Source organism: Protopterus annectens, chromosome 3.part1, assembly GCF_019279795.1.
Source record: "Protopterus annectens isolate FY-2018-M chromosome 3.part1, PAN1.0, whole genome shotgun sequence".
Lineage (NCBI taxonomy): Eukaryota > Metazoa > Chordata > Ceratodontiformes > Protopteridae > Protopterus > Protopterus annectens.
In genome coordinates this window covers 66,935,617-66,953,531 of record NC_056732.1, presented here as the reverse complement: position 1 = coordinate 66,953,531, position 17,915 = coordinate 66,935,617, and the positions used below count along the sequence as shown (strand labels likewise).

The 17,915-nt window shown below is 41.7% G+C and overlaps 1 protein-coding gene across 2 annotated transcripts in view; it reads right to left on the bottom strand.

Moving 5' to 3' along the window:
* The window catches only part of LOC122798000 (zinc fingers and homeoboxes protein 1-like), an 842,803-nt gene that overhangs the window by 435,622 nt on the left and 389,266 nt on the right, over window positions 1–17,915 (bottom strand). For both annotated transcript variants that reach the window (XM_044066578.1, XM_044066577.1), the window contains one exon: window positions 6,454–6,597. In XM_044066578.1, coding sequence (XP_043922513.1) covers window positions 6,454–6,597 — 144 coding nt within the window. The remainder of the gene's footprint in view (window positions 1–6,453; window positions 6,598–17,915) is intronic.

Sequence of the window (17,915 nt, the reverse complement as noted above, 5' to 3'; positions counted from 1 at the left end):
TTATACCCACTTCCCTGGCTCTAAGATGGTAAACTCAGGAAAGGACTGAGGGTTAGCAACAGAAGAGGGATAAAATTTTTTTAAAAAACGATTTAAAAAAATTAAATATAATCCCTGACCTCTTTAGCTCTGATCCACTTGAAATCATTTGTTGCAGAGCAACAAAGTACAGTTGTACACTTGCCATAAATGTAGATGTTCGAGTGTATTCACTGTTGCAGTCATCACTTTCGGGTTATCTGCTTGCAGTAGCCCTCAGTCGGCCTGATTAACAAAGTCTTGGGTCCTGCATCGGTTGCTGTCCCTTCTTCCATGATGTCAGGTCGTCAGGGGTATAAAACATGCAGCCAATGCCATTACATCAGTTTTTCTTGCCTCAGATGTCAGGTGCCCCCTTAATGGGAAGCAATTAAATCTATAAATGTACAAGGTTATACCTCCAACAAAAAAAGCAAATACACCAAAAAGCTTTTGAAGATAGCAAAAGGAAAGTAGACGTATATCTAAAAAAAAAAAAAAAAAAAAAAAGAAGAAGAATGGGGCTGGAGGGAGGGTAACCAGGACTGCAACAGTGAATACACTCGAACATCTACATTTATGGTAAGTGTACACAACTGTACTATGTTCTTCGTGTTTCACTGTTGCAGTCATCACTTTTGGGTAGATTCCCAAAGCTAAGGATGGGAGGAGGAATTTAAATAGAATTAGGACCAGCTAAAAGGCCCTGAAAGACTGCAGTGGCAAAGCCAGCTCTGGATTTAGAGAAAACTGGCAGATGGTAATGCTTGGTGCAGCTTCTAGGATGTCCCTGATAGGGATGCCTCTGAGAAAGGGTGTAGCGGTACATGCAGCCCTGGTAGAATGGGGTCTGAGCCCCTGTGGGACAGGTTTTCCATGGTGTTTGTAGCAGAAATTAATGCAATGGCCTATCCATTTGGAAATGGTTTGCTTTGTAATAGCCTTCCCCTCTGCCCCTGCAGCAAATGCCACCAGCAGTTGATCAGATTTCCTTTAAGGTTTAGTTCTGTCCAAGTAGAATCTAAGTTGTCTGTGCACATCTAAGGAGTGCAGAATCCGTTCCCATTTGTTCTGTGGATTAGGAAAGAAGGCTGGCAAATGTATGGACTGATTAAGGGCCACACTGGATACCACCTTGGGCATGAAGGAGAGATTGATCCTGAGGGACACCCTTGTCCGCATGAAAGATGATGAAAGGCTCCACTGCCATGAGGGCCTGTAATTCAAATACCCTTCATGCTGAAGTGATTGCTAAAAGGAAAGCTGTTTTCCAAGAAAGGAATTTTAAGTCCACAGTGGCAGCTGGCTCAAAAGGAGGAAGGGTGAGCTTTAACAATACAAAGTTGAGGTCCCAGGCTGGAGTTGGAGCTCTCCTGGGTGGTCGTAGATTTTTGACCCTCTTAGAAACTGCTTAAGTAGTGGATGAGAGAAGAGGGGTGGTTCTGTGTTATAATGAGCTGAGGTGTGAATTTTGATGAAGGAGAAAGACAGGCCCTTATGAAGCATCTCAGTTAGGTAATGTAAAATCTGAGGTAAATTGGGCACTGTTGTACTCATCCCTTGAGCTTGGTTCCAGGCACAGAATCTTTTCCATTTTTCAGCTTAAGACTTTCTGGTACTAGGCCCTCCTTGCTTCTAAAATGATATCCATCACTGGTTTACTGAGGGATGGTAAAGGAGAAATTATGTAATTAGCTAGGCTGCTAGGTTCAGTGTTTGAAGTTAAGGGTGCAGAATTTGGTTCTCCTGCTGAGACAATCGAATAGGAGTCTGAGGCAGGTGCCATGGGGCCCACAGCGACACACTGCGCAAGAGGGGGTATCAGTGTTGGCGTAGTCAGTCTGATGCAATCAAAATCGTCCTTGGTTTGTCTTGTTTGATCTTTAGTAGTACTTTGGAGAGCAGAGGCAGAGGGGGAAAGGCATAAACTGATAGGTTTTTCCAGCTGAAGGACAGAGCATCCACTTTCCAAGCTTGTTTGTGGGGAGTCCTTGTGCAGAATTTGTCCAACTGATAGTTTTGGGGGGAGGCAAACAGGTCTATATCTGGGCTCCCCCATTTGCTTGTCAACATGTTGAAAATCCTTGGTTCTAGTTTCCACTTGTGTGGGTCCATGAGGTTCCTGCTTAGTTCGTCTGCCAATGTATTTAGTTTTCCTGGCAGGAATTGAGCTTGTAAATGTACATGATAGCTCAGGGCTGTGTTCCACAATGCCATGGCTAGTCTGCAGAGGGGGTAAGAATGTGTGCCCCCCCCTGCTTGCTTAGGTACCACATAACAGTGGTGTTGCCCATCTTTATCAGTAATTGTTCTGGAAGAATGTGGTCCTTGAAGGCTGTCAGAGCATTCTGCACAGCTAACATTTCTTTTTGATTGATATGCAGGTGCATTTGACTTGGGTTCCATTTGCCCTGAATGCATTTCCCTGGCAGGTGGGCCCCCCATGCATAGTCTGATGCATCTGTTGTTAAGGTTTGGGTGGCAGGGGGAATTGTGAATGGTAGTCCCCTGTTTTGGTGGCAGGCCTCTGTCCACCAAAGGAACTCTAGGCGTAGGCAAGGTATGATAGGAATCATTGCTTCTAGATCCTGTGAATGTTGACACCATAGGCTTTTGAGACACCATTGCAGTTTCCTTATATGCAGCCTTGCATATGGAATTAGAAGAATGCAGGAGGCCATGAACCCCAAGGCTTGCAGTATTTGCCTTGCAGATAGCAGGGTTTTTGTGGCCACTTGTATGAAGTAGGCTGTCAAATGAATCCGTTTCTCTGGTGTGAGGAAAGCCATCTGGGAAGTTGTATTCAAGCTTGCTCCCAGGAATATAATTTGTTGACAGGGTACCAAGTGTGATTTCTTTTCGTTTATGGTGTACCCCAGACAAGTCAGTACCCTTTGAACAAAGGCCAGATGATTCAAAAGTATGTCCTGGCTTTCTGCCTGAATTAGGCAATCGGCCAGATATGGGTATATTTGAATATTTCTTTGCGTGCAGAATGCAGTAACTGGAGCTAGGCACTTTGTGAATCCCCTGAGTGCAGTAGATAAGCCAAAGGGCAGTGCAGAGAACTGATAGTGCATGTAGCCTGCTTTGAAGTGTAGGTATCTTCTGCAAGATTCCCTGATAGGGATGTGCAGGTATGCTTAAGTGTTGCCAACCATGCATCTTTGCCTAGCATAGGAAGCAGCTGGTGAATAGTCAGCATCTTGAATTTTGGAATCACCAGAAAGGTATTTAGAGTAGAAAGGTCCAGGATAGGACGCCATGTATTGTCTTTTCTGGGTACCAGGAAAAGTCTTGAATAGAACCCTTGTCCCTTTTCCTGTTCTGGTATCAATTGAATAGCCTCCATGCTTAAGAGAGAGTACTTGCTTTTGGGCCTCTGCCCACTGATTTGGGGGTTGATCTGGCCACCCGCTTGGTGTTGGTATGGTATGGAATTGAAATCTGTATCCTTGGGACACTATTTAAAAGCCCTTGGGTCCCTGTGAAATAGTCTCTGGATCCGCAATAGGATTTTTAAAAAGGAACTTGTGTGAATCAGGAACCCTGTAATATCTGTCAGGTTTTCTGGGAGCAGGAGGCAAAGAATCAGGGGCCAAACTAGATTCCAAAAAAGCATCATCAACAATGTCTAGTACAGAAGTAATAGCTAAAGGCCTATGCTGCGGCAGGAGTAAGAAATCCCGAAGCCTCTTTTTTGAATCAGAAAAATCCTGGCTTTCCCAGTGGAAATGCTCCCTTAGAGTATGTAAGGTTTCACCAAAAGAAAACTCCTCTGGAAGGGAAGCAGAGGGAATAGAGTCCTCTGCATCAGAATCCTCATAAGTAGATAAGGGCAAATCCAGATCATCAAAAGAATCAGAAAAATCAGAATCCAAATCAGAAGATTCATAAACAACTTCAGTCCTAGGTCTCGGGGAGACTGGCTTCCCTTGATTAAAGTTATAAGATCTTCAGCCATTCTTATCATTTGTTTGTTAGGCATAGAGGCCTGAGCATGTGGCCTGGGCGTCGCTTTTTTAGGCATGGTTCGAGATTTAGGCCTAAAAGAAGAAGGAGGCGTCGGTTTAACATGCAAGTCCGTAGGCCTGAATGCACCTTCAGAAGCTGGTGCCTGCACAGCAGCTCCGGCCCCATCCAAGGCAGAGACATCAGCAGGTTCCATAGTTGAAGCATCTCGCGGCATACCGGACTCCGAATGGGTCTCAGTAGAGGCCTGCGAATCAGAAGTAGAGGGTATCAGGGGCTGCGAAAGCACCTCACTGAGTACCAGCAAACTGGCGACTGGCTTAGGAGAAGCGTTGTTGGCAGTTTTGGACCTCGGCGGCCTGTCTCTGTCTTTATCCTTGCGTTTTTCAGAATCCCGGTAGTCTGATGGCTAACTGACATATCTGGAATATTAAACCGAGAACTGAAATATTTAGAGGTGAAAATATACAGATGATGGATAGTGTGCTGATTAAATAAAGTACAAAACCGACAGCACGGTACGTCGTGGTCAGGGCCTAGACAAGGAATACAGTATGAATGAAAATCTTTATCAGGTATTTGCTTTCCACAAGTAATGCAATTATTAACTTTTACTGACATCGGTAAAGAGCAAGAAAAAGTTTCCCCAACGGGGTACTTAGCTTTAGTTGAAGACTTTGGTTCTGAAACTCGGAAACAAAAATTTCAGGAGTCGGCCAACCGGCACTTGCGAACTGCTTCTGCTTCAGGTACCGCGCGGTAAGAAAGACTGATGTAATGGCATCAGCTGCATGTTTTATACCCCTGACGACCTAACGTCATGGAAAAAGGGACAGCAACCGACGCAGGACCCAAGACTTTGTTAAATCAGGCCGACTGAGGGCTACTGCAAGCAGATAACTCAAAAGTGATGACTGCAACAGTGAAACACGAAGAACATCACCCCATAGCCAAAATTTCAAATTCACCAGAGCAAGCAAATGGATATCTAATACAATTGTGTTTCTCTAATGCCTGAATTAATAGTGTAAGCATCAAATACAAATCAGTCAAACAAGCAGTGGTCAGCCATTGCACCAAAAGGTGCATGTTGCTCTATATCAGTGACACTTCTGTCAACTACTAGTCAGAGAAGCTTGGGGACTGAGGAAGTTGGCATTAGCAAACGGATGATGAACACAAAGTGCTCAGCCAGCTAACCTACGGGTATGTACTTCTTTCGGCTTTTCTCACTTAGGGGTCACAACAGCGGACCACCTGTCCCTTCATGATTGGCACTGGAGTTTTACAGAGTCGAGTTGCCAGCCCATTGCCCAACCTTCCACGGAAGGCACACACATGCACACACTCATGTTTAGGGCCAGTTTAGAGTATCCAATCCACCTACAGCATGTCTTTGGGATGTGGTTGGAAACCGGAGCACCCTGAAGAAACCCACGCGATTGCAGGGAGGACATGCAGACTCCGCACAGAAGGCACCCCAGCCGAGGATTGAACGGAGAACTTCTTGCTATGAGGCGGCAATGCCAACCGCTGCACCACTGCGGACGCCCCAACCTATGGGCATGTACTATACACTGTATATCAATGCCAGATGCTAGCTAAACCAGTTTGAAGACGTCTGTGTCAGTTATCAGCTTTGGTCACCAGATGATGAAAAAACTGGAGAGTTATTCTATTACCAGAGGCATGGATTACACTACTATTAGTGTTGCATCATTACGGCTAATGAGGAAGAAGAAGGTATAACCAACTTACAGATGTTTGACAGTTCTTATGTTTAGGCATCAGGAATTGGTGTGTTAGCAGGCAGGTAGTGGAGAGGGACATTCTATTTTAAAGATCAGGCAAGTAAATGTGTACAGTATAGAAACTAGATGTATTTTCCATTCTGCCTGTTTAAGAGAGCATGATGCAGAGTTCATACTGCAAATATGAGGCCCCTTAATTGCATGCATGCCTAAGGGGCTCATCTGCCTTGCGTAGCTGCATTATTTTAAAAATATGGCACATTCCAGTACAAACTAATGTTTTCTGCATATTTGATCTTCAGCCTCAGATACATCTGGATGCCATGCATCACGTATACAAGTTAATTCTAAGCCACCTACTCAGGGTGTAACAAACAAAAGGTGCAATTTATTTTTAACATGCAACGAACATCCTTTAGGGATGTTTGCCAATATTTATGTGCAGTGTATTAAGCCATTAAAAAGTAATTACTTAACTACCGTTTAACATTCATACTTGTTGGCATATCTAAGCCAGTAGCTTTGAAAGTTACTTATTCTTGTATAGACAGGACCTAATGATATCATGGGGCCAGTACTACAAAAAGCAAAGGTAGTGCATTCACACCTTAACATAAACAGCATCAAACCAAATATCACAGAAAACGTCTAAATAAAAAGCAAAGCAGAGGTACACGCATGCCAAGTAAATAAGTAACTTTTCAGAACTGACCAGTTCTTGAGAGATAGCAAATGCTTCCTTGTGCCTGTTGAGGTTACACAAACATCGAGCTTGACTCTCCTGTAGATCTCTTCTCATAGCAAGATTAGACTTTGGTACAAGCAATAAACAGCTGGAATACTCAGACAATGCTTTCTAAAAAAAAAAAAAAAAAAAAAAAAAAAAGGAACTGAAGGTTAGCTAATAAACACTTCTTCATGCTGTCAAATAAATGCAACAAAATGTTAAGTGTAATACACGGCCACAATGTAAAAGTCCAGTTCTGTTTGTTATACTTGCAATTAGCAAAAGGTATGTATGGCAGGAGGAGTAATACATGCAACTAGTCAGAGTATTTTGCCTCCGACATGCTGTACTGAACAGGAAATGTTCCACCTCTCAGTGTCTTTTTCAGATTTCCAATTACAAGATAAATAAAAATGAAACACACACGCGCAATAGAATAATAATAATAATGGTGAAGGTAGTTTTGCTAATATCTTACATTCGGCACTTCAAGGCAAGGTAATTAATTACAGCACAGGCTACATAAATGGAAAAGACGACACGAGGCACCCAGATAAACTGTTCACAACAGCTGTATTATGAAGCACTTAACAAGACTAACCAGATTTATTATGAAATACATCTAAGCAGCCATCACTCCCTAATGACAGGAACCTCTACATCTATTCCCAATGGCAAAATGTTTCTGTCTCTAATACATGCAGACAAAACATTTGTTCATATTCTTTGTTCTGAAAGGATAGTCAGCTCTGCTGACAAACATCTCCCCTTATGTACCTCTGTGTTAACATGTTATGCTTACTGACTCGTGGATACTGCTATACTGCTAGAAAAAAAGCAGCCTTTAAACATGCTGCAGACATTTTTCTCAAATATAAACAGCAGCTTGTAGCAATTACAAAAATATTTCTGGCATCAAAGCTAAGTTGCTCATTTCTTGTAGTTAGTTAGAGAAACAGCTCTGTGAAAGTACATATTGTGATCAGTTTCCATTTCTTTGTATCCTACTCTCATTAGCCCCACCCCCCCACCCCAAGGGTTAATCAGAGAGCATAATGAACAAACAAAGGAATTATTCATGCATAGCTTAACAGTATATTACTATCATACGATGTGGTGCATGCAGTGTGAACTACGAGTATACTTCAAAATTACACATACTAGTACTGCAAAATCACACATATTCATACTCTGAATATCAGGAGCCCAAACCACATGCAGAGGCAAAATGTATGGGCCCTCTCACACTTGACCCTTTGGGTCAAGTCAACCATGTTGAGCTTAAATACGAAGATGCATATATCTCCATATACAGTCGAATCACTCTGATATAAACAGGACAGAAAAATGCAAAAGAAAACTGAGCAAATAGCTACAATTAATAAAGGATGTTGTAACATATTAAACTACTTACTGGCCTCAGCTGACCAAAATAGACCCATCCCTAGTATAAGGTGGTCATTTCTTGAATTCTGGTTGTCTTTTAATAATGGTATTTTGTCTTTATTTTTCTTACAGTCACACATTACACAGTGACATGGGTACACACACAGTTATAAAAGAGAAAAACTATTACAAAGATTTTTCCTTTTCATGCATTATACATACATGGTTTCTTTCTTAGCAATTATTATTCAATTAACATTACACAGACAGCTCAAATTCTGCCTTTCCTGAAATTTCAGTCTCCCTTCCCCTGAGCATTACTCTGCATTTCTTGTTTTCGCAGATTCCATTTATTTCTATTTCTAAGTTAAATTTATTGGCTATCCCACTGTATTCCATTGAACCAGAATATAAAGTGCCCACCCCCTTTCAATCTGTTTTGCTCTTTTAAAATTAGTGGCTCTCCACTTAGACAGCTAAAGCTTAAGTTACCCTCTCTTTCGTATCTAACTGCTTGGAGCATACTGCAGTGCTTAGGATAGTAACCATTTTTTTCCATCTTACCTTTAAAGTCTATTGCAAGACCACATTCTACCTCTCAGGACTCATCTTGGGATTTGTGCTTCTGTTTTTTCCTGGTGAGAGAATGAGCACAGAGACATTATTTCTTGGAGAATGCTAATCACTAGAAAGCCTAACTGCTTCATAGGTGACAGCTTGGAATTCGTCCATATATTCTGCTCCTGGTGAGAGAAGGAGCAGAGTGCATTGATTCCTGACTGTTTGTGGTTGGGCACTGAGTGTCGGTGCTTGACGTTCTTAATTGGTTTGCTTGCTATTCAAGGCATCTACTGGGAAAAGGCTACAACAAGCCTGCAGATCCTTGCATCATCTGGGACAAGACTGTGGATCACCAAACAGGCTGTTACCTGCTTCTCATCTTGGCATTGGTGCTAACGTTTTACTTCTGGTGAGAGAAGTGAAGAAGCATTGTATCCCAACAGAGTGAAGCTGTGGTGAGACCAGCACTAGTAGTAGCCATTCTCGCAACTCCCCTCTTTTCATCATTCTTTACAAGCTAATTGTTTGTTTTCAGTTAGTACTGCTTGATTTGTTTCTAACTTCAGAATATCTGCCTAATACTTCATCCTTAAATGTTCAGGGTCTACTTATTAGTTTTCTCCTCAAGTGTTTGGCAGTGCCCTTATATAGACACAGACACCTTGAGTGACATTTTTCTGTAAAAACACAACTGAAATTTCACCAATACCTACTTGCACATAGGACAACTAGTTTGCAGTAACAGAGGTGCAAACCAGACACTCCTGACACTGCTTTATATTCTCACTCAACTGTCTAATCAATAAAAAAGGGTCTATTGCCACGGATATAAACTTTCCCACTATCTCCGTTGCCAGCTTGATGGCTATGGGCATCCTGAGGCAATGCAGAAATTGTCTCATGTTTACTGACAACCAGTTAATTCTCAAACAAACTGATATGGTATGTGATAGATGTATCTACACAATGTCACTAAATGCAAAGCTCTCACATAAAAGTACTCCTAATGTCAATAAGGTTGTCTACTACACATGCTGCATCCATCACACAATTCAAAGCGGACATATGGACCCACATATGTTGAGGCACTTAAAACCCCCAAAAACTGCCTAGATGAAGTACACATAACAAATACCCTGAGCAGCCCCAAATACACTCTTTCAAAGCAACATCCACATCAAAACAAGCAGCCACATCTCGTGGAGCCTCTACTTCTAAGCCCATAAGACAAGCCACCACACAATCCAACATTCTGATCATTGGAGACTCCATCGTGAGACACACTGATGTCCTTCTCACCAGGCAGAGTAAGGAGAAAGTCATGGTCAGTTAGTTATCACGGGCAAGGATCTGCCACATTACGCACACACTCATATCACTGCACCACAAGTACCACAGTATGACTCCATCACAGTCCATGTAAGTGTAAGTGACCCGAGATGTGCCTCCCTAGACTATATGAAGAGAGACGTCATGGAGCTCTCTGAATGTATGTCCCAGGCTGGTATGAGCCTAACACTGAGCAGCATTTTACCTTCTCCAAGGACGATGTCACAATACAAACAAAAGATGAGTGCCTTTAATAATTTGCTTAGTTTCTGGTGTCATTCTAAGCTGGGTGTAGTATTTGTCATCAAGTAACTAGATAGTCAACAGACCAGAGTGCTTTGCCAGGGATGGTCTGCAACTGTCCCAGCTAGGCTTTCAAATATTAGCTAAAACACTGCCTTCCCCAACAGTGCCTTTTTTATGCAATGCCAAACTGAAAGTACTTCCGACATAGAAAATCAAAACAAAGAAAATCTAAAGGTATTACTACTCAATGCTAGAAGTCTAAACAAAAAAAAACTCCACTCCCTAGAAGCTCTCTTTACCCTAGGCAGTGCAGACGTCTGTGTGTGACTGAGACATTGTTTAAAACTGCAGGAAGTACATCAACAATGCAAGGTTATAACGCCTTGCACACATTTAGACCAGCTACTACACAGACAGGGACTAAAGATGGAGGTGTCTCGATTTACATCAAAACTAAATATACTTCAAGGTTGGTCAATCAAGACAACCCACTTGAGCTACTCCATGTCCAAATCACCACAGGCAAAATCCAATACCACTTAATTGCAAGCTACAGGTACCCTCTCTTTAACCCAGGAAACCCATACCATGTATTTGAACTTATTGTTAACACTCACCAATCAACCCAAAACCATATTCATGGGTGATTCCTGGATTTTGTAAACACAAACTTCCTGGAACAGATTGTCAATACACCAACCAGGGGTGCAACCATACTGGATCTGGTGCTCACTAATGTGGGACAGTGCTGCACACCCCCTAGTGTAATGTCTTCCCTGGTATAGTCAGACCACAAAATAATCTCTTTTGGAGTAAAAATAAAACCTTAACCCCCAGCTAACCCTGGACTATTCAGGAACTATACTAAAGCTAACTTCCTTATATTAAGTGATAACCTGGCAAAATTTCAAGGCCCCATAAACCCTGAGAACACTGCTGCCTATGCAGAAGTGTTCACAGAAACTCTATACAAGCATGTTAACAGCTGCACAGAGGCAGCTGTACCCACCAGGAAAAAGTACAGAACTAACTCAAAAACAAGCTACCCTGGTGGAATCACAAAATCAATAGGCTGTACAACAGAAAAAAAAAAAACATGGGAAATTGCAAATAAGGAGGAACAACACCCAGCAGAATAAAAGCACTGTCATCAAACTAAACAACTCAAAGGACCAAGAATATCTACCAAAACCAAATCTGAGGTAAGTTTGGCCACCCAGGCCAAGGACAACCACAAAGAATTCTTTAGCTATGTCAGCAACCTCAAAGGCAATGCACAACTGTGTAATTGTTAATGGAGCCACCAATACCGAGACAGAAGATATAGCAAACCTACTGGCTAACAAATTCAGCTCCAACTTTACCCCTCTCTCCCTCTCAACCTTCCCTCAGGAAATACCATCAAATATAACTCCTCCTGCTATCACTAGGGAACAAATCCTTAATTCTCTCTCTAAGGCCAAGAACACCGAATCAATGGGCCCAGAGAATATCTCGGAATGCCTTCTAAACAGCATGAAACATGACCTATCAGGCCCTCTGGAATTGCTATGTGACTGTAGCCTCCAAACAGGCTTCATGCTTCATGAATGGAGAACAGCAACAGTCATCCCTCTACACAAAGGTGGGCTATCTACAGACCCATACGTCTCACTTGTCTTATATGCAAAGCCATGGAAAGAATAATCATGGAGATGATCAATAATGATATAGTAAACCTCCAGATGCTGGACCCAACCCAGTCTGGTTTCATCAAGGGCAGGTCATGCCTACTCAACCTGGTGGACTTCGTTGAAAAGGTCACCAAAATAATGGATGAGGGCAAAATGGTTCACACTGCCTACCTTGACCTGGTCAAGGCATTTGACACAATACTTCACTTAGGCATTGTTGACAAATACAAGAGGTTAGGTACAAACCCTTATGTCACCCAGTGGACAGCCGACCAGCTCACAGACAAGACCCACAAAGGTAGAATTGGGTAGTCCACTTCTACAAAGAGACCAGTCACAAGTGGAGTCCCTCAGGGATTGGTCCTTGGACCGCTCCTTTTTGGCATTTACTTCTCTGGATGACAATTTGCAGATGATTGCAAATTAGGAGAGGTCATTAAATCTCACACTAACACAAATGTTCTCCAGGAAGGGCTGACACAGACAAACAACTGGTGTCACAGCCATGGACTAAAACTAAATGCAAAGAAATCCATAACAGTATCCTGTGGGAAGTCATCCACCCCTGGTAACTATAATATTGACAACACACCCATTAAAGTTGACCTAATAGTCAACGTAGAGACATATATAGACATTAATCTAGCCTTTGACCATCATGTGTCTACAGTAGTGAGGAAATCATTCTATGTTGCGCAAAGTATAACCAAAGGTATGGAACCTAGGTCCAAGGAAGTCATTGTTCCACTGTATTTGGTATTCATCAGAAGTATCATTGAGTACAATGCCCAGCTGGTATATACCTAGTCAGGCATATACAACAATTGAATATCCACAGAGGTTCCTCACTAAAAAAATATAGGGCGTAAGTAACACGTTCAATGCAGACCACCTCAAGGCCCTATCCCTGTAATGTGTCTCCTACAGGTTGCTGAGGGGAGCTCTATTATGCCTGGCATACATGGATTGTCAGACCCCAACCTGATGGACCTCCTGCATATCCACAAAACAAACTGCACCAGAATTACCTGTTCCAAATACTTAAATCTTGCTTATGATATAAATAGGACCTGCAGAGAGACATGTATGTATCCCGGAGACTACCCAGTCTCCGGAACAGGCTCCCCCCTCCATGTGAAGCAGAGTTCTTCCATAACCCAATTCAAATGTAACTTGGAGAACTGGATGGGGAAGAGGAAATTCATCCCTGCCTTGGCACCTATGTCTCTAATGGTCACAGGCAACCTGTAAATGGTCCAGCTCCCAGGCCCCTGCTTGTACATGTTTTATCTCCCAAGCCCCTGCTTACACTTATCAAGGGTACCTGAACTTGTCAGAGATTTGGGATACATAGCTAGGCTTAAAAAGGCCCTTGTGGTCATTAGCCTAGCAAACACCTATGAACCTATGTAGTTTTCCGTTTCCCTTTTCTAAAGGTCCAACCTCCAATACTTTCATCTCTTTTACAAAATTCAATAATTTCTGTTACGGCTGGTTTAACTTTTGATTTTCATTTTCTAGTAATTTTCTTTTTGGCAGCCAACAGCATTACACTTAATAGAGCCTTACTATGCCTAGGTAATTCAGTTTCTATAACCCAACTCATACTTAATCATTTTCTTGTCCTCCAACATGTCTGACAGAGAACCCTATAGAGAATTTTCAAAATCTACAAACTCATTGTATTCTCCCCTCAAAAAATGTTCAAGTACCTGTCTCTTGAAGCCTACTCTGGGTGCAAAAATACATATGCAAGCACTTCCATTTAAAAAATACTAAACCTTGTATACTTTATTGCATAGTAGGGAGGGGTTCCGGCATGTAGCTCGCAAGACATTTCCCTGCGAGCTACATCAACGATACCAAATGGCTGCAGCAGCAATTTGCCATAGAGCAATACGGCTGAATAGCATAGCCGCTGCTGCTGTAACCTATGCACAGAAATATTTCTACTGGTGGCGATCCTTACAGACAGCTGCCCAGCTGCACTCCAGCAGGGACGGCCGTACTAGATGTGTACCACATTCCGTATTCTCATGTAAGTAATGCATTTATTGTATTATTTATTTATTTATTTAATTGTCACATGTCTGACAATAAAATAAATAAATAATAAAATAAATGCATTACTTACATGAGAATACGGAATGTGGTACACATCTAGTACGACCGTCCCTGATAGAATACAGCTGGGCAGCTGTCTGTAAGGATCGCCACCAGTAGAAATATTTCTGTGCATAGGTTACAGCAGCAGCGGCTATGCTATTCAGCCGTATTGCTCTACGGCAAATTGCTGCTGCAGCCATTTGGTATCGGCGATGTAGCTTGCAGGGAAATGTCTTGCGAGCTACACACCGGAACCCAATAGGGAGACACAAATATTCTCTCGTTCCTTTCTATACTGCCTTTCCATTCTTACTCCCCACTCTCTTCTACCTCTTCTGATTGATTCTTATTGTTACCATGCATTAGTTTATATGTCCTACTAATTATCCCATTTTTAACAGCAGCTTCTGTTGTTGACTCAGTCAGAGCTGGTCTTTCATTTAACACTCCCCATCTCCTTCTCTTTGTCTATACTTGGTTATCAATTCCTGGTATGGAAGGTAGTCTCCAACCTGCAAGTCCAAACTTCTGCTTAACCTCATCCCACTTTATAATTTCCCCTCCTTAGTTATTTGCCCCCACCCCCAATACCTTGGTTTCTATCTCCAATAAATTCCAGCTCCCTCTTGCCTATTTTCTAATGCCCCTACTTGCATTTATTGCCACTGGTAAAATCTTTCTCCATTCCCATGTTGACTTAGTTCTCGAAATATTTTATGCTACTTTGTACATACAATATTCTGTATGGTTGGTTATTGCTCTTCTTACAGGCCTGCATCAAAAATCCTACTATTTCCTTATTTGTGAACTTCCTCCATTTCAACATTATTTCTTTCCTATCTGATTTCTAGTTTCCTGCTTGTGTTATGTATATAAGCCTTAAATGTGTAGCTGTAAGATATCCCTTCAAATCTGGTAATATTAAACCACCTTGTTTACTGAGGAGAAGAAACTTATCCCACTTAACTCTTGCCCTCATTCCCTCCCAAATAAATTCCTCCAATTCTTTCTTAATTATGGTCTACAGCTTCTCCTTTGGTTTATGAATATATGCATGGCCTGCATATATTAAAAGGACTAGAAACAATTTCACTGCTTATACCATATCCAGAGTCAAGAGCTTCCAGCTTCTCACTTTTTTTTGACTTTTGTTTAATCTTTTCACATATATCCTTAACTGCCACAATAGAATAATTTTTAATTCATGCACTACATACCTCATGTTATTATGTTCCAATAAATGTGGGTATTGCTGAACCAACTAATGTGCAGAAACATAGTTTAATACTATAGCCTCTTTTTAACTTATTTTGTATCCTGAAAAAAACATGAAACTGACTGAGATTATTCCATAACACTGAAGTACCCTTTTCTGTTTTTTATCAAATACAAAATAATATCATCTGCAAATAAGGCTCGTTTTTCTAGAGTATCATACCAGATATAACCTTGATTTTGAGAGTCCTTATCTTCTTTGTCAGTGGATATAAGTATAAAGCAAACACAAAGGGGCAAGAGGGACACCCCTGCCAGGTTCCACTATTCCAGCACAGCTTGATAGAGATGAACCCCTCCACCTTGATTCTTGCCTCTGGCCCTTCATATATCTTCCTAATTAACCCATTATTCTATCAACGTGTGACTACTTTCATATAAATGTAAGTTTGCCTACATCACAAGTGATAATTCAATAAAGGTGTTTGAAAAAAAAAGAAATGCAAATGCTGCCATTGCCATACTCATAAAAATCACAGCTAAGTCCACCAAATGTGTTCTCTGCATCAAGACCCACCAACAATAGTGGGGACATCTTATGATCTGCTTCTCTCTGGATCATCATTGCTTTGTTAATCTTGTCAAACGTTTGCCTCCCCTCCACAAAACAACACTGGTATCTGTCAGTTAACATTACCTTAATACAGACAAATGTTTTATAACCATGGTTCAAATAATACTTTTCCCATTAATCATTTTAATTATAGTTTGATGCACAACTCAGAGCTTTGTTTAGTAGCTGCAACACAACTTATCCTTCCTGAGTAACCAGCTGAAGTCCTGATGAATCAGTAATGGCCACTGAAATGTATGTAATGGTTCAGTGGTGGCATTAACAATAATGCCCATTCATTTAGTTTGTACTAGTGAACATATCAGACTAAGATCAGTTACATACATATATCTGATTTATGGTGTGCATCACTTTCTGTAATGATGCCGTCATACCATGCTATTTTTACACGAATATGTAACACAAGCAGCTGTGTTATTTAACTGATAAAAATCAGTACCATTTACCACATTAATAGTGACATACACATTATCTAATATCATTATGAAAACATGGATAGGATTTTCTCCCCACCATCATACAAATCCATCCTTGAGCCCATTCCTCACAGCTTGACATATCAACAGAAACATCACAGGAATCAGGGTTCCGGCGTGTAGCTCGCAAGACATTTCCCTGTGAGCTACATCGCTGAATCCAAATGGCTGCAGCAGCACTTTGCCGTAGTGTAATATGGCTGAAAAGCATAGCCACTGCAGCTGTAAGCTATGAACGGAAATAATATACCTGGTGGCGATTCTTACAGACAGCTGCCCGGCTGTATTCAGGCAGATACAGCCGTACTGGATGTGTAACACATTCCTTATTCTCATTCAAGGAATGCATTTATTTCATTATTTGCGTCTGACAATAAAATAAATAAATAATGAAATAAATGCATTCCTTGAATGAGAATAAGGAATGTGTTACACATCCAGTACGGCTGTCTCTGCCTGAATACAGCCGGGCAGCTGTCTGTAAGGATCGCCACCAGGTATAATATTTCCGTTCATAGTTTACAGCTGCAGCGGCTATGCTTTTCAGCCATATTGCACTACGGCAAAGTGCTGCTGCAGCCATTTGGTTTCGGCGATGTAGCTCGCAGGGAAATGTCTTGTGAGCTACACGCCGGAACCCCAGGAATCAATTAAGAGTTGACTCACAAGCAGTTCTTTGGTTTAAATCGTATCTAGAAAATAGACAAGCAGTGCTCTGGGACAATTATCTCTTCACACCCCTCCCCGTGAACATTGGAGTCCCTCAAGGCTCTATCCTAGGCCCTCTTCTTTTTTCCATTTTTATTACTGATCTCTATACTGTTTTTCCTCAAGCCACCTGTATACAATACGCTGATGACGCTACTTTAATCTGTACTGCTAAGTCATCAACCTCTCTCCAGACCCTTACGCAAACTGTATTCAACTTTGTTGAAAATTGGTTCACCCATCATTGCCTCCTCCTTAACCCCCCCAAAAAAATTATTACTTTTTACTCCCACCCAAAAGTCACCACAAATCCACTTCACAATTACCATTTAACAATGGAACTAGTATTTCCCCTGATACTACTACACATCTCCTGGGCATAACCACAGATCATAACCTTAGCTATGATGATCATATCAACAATACTATAAAAACAGTCAATAAAAAACTAGGCTCCCTGTATAGAATCAAACCCTTCCTCACACCGCTAGCTAGAACCACCAGTGCCCAGATTCATCACACTTCTACCCTATTCTATACTTCTGCCATATATACCAATCTATCAAAGCACAATCTTAGCAAGCTTGAAAAGTACAGTTTTGTACCGCCCATAAATGTAGATGTTCGAGTGTTCACACTGCTGCAGTCATTACACTTGGGTTATCCTGCCATCAGGCGGTCTCGTAGTCGGCCAGAGTTCCAAAGTCTTGGTCTGGCGTCGGTTGCTGTCGCTTCTTCCCTGACGTCAGTGCGCCAGGGGTATAAAAGATGCATCCGACGCCATTTTCTTCAGTTTTTCTTGCCCCAGATGTCAGGTGCCCCCAAGTAGGTAGGCAATACATATTGCTAATAAAACATATATATATAAAATAAAAATAGTACCTTCAGATACAAGCAAATACACCACAAAGGTTGTATAGAATAGACAGGTATAGATAAGCCCAGCTAGGGCAGAGGGGATGGAGGGAGGGCAACCTGGACTGCAGCAGTGTGAACACTTGAACATCTACATTTATGGTAGGTACAAAACTGTACTATGTTCATCGTGTTACACTGCTACAGTCATTGCACTTGGGTTGAATCCCAAAGCTAAGGTTGGGTGGCTGGTCTATA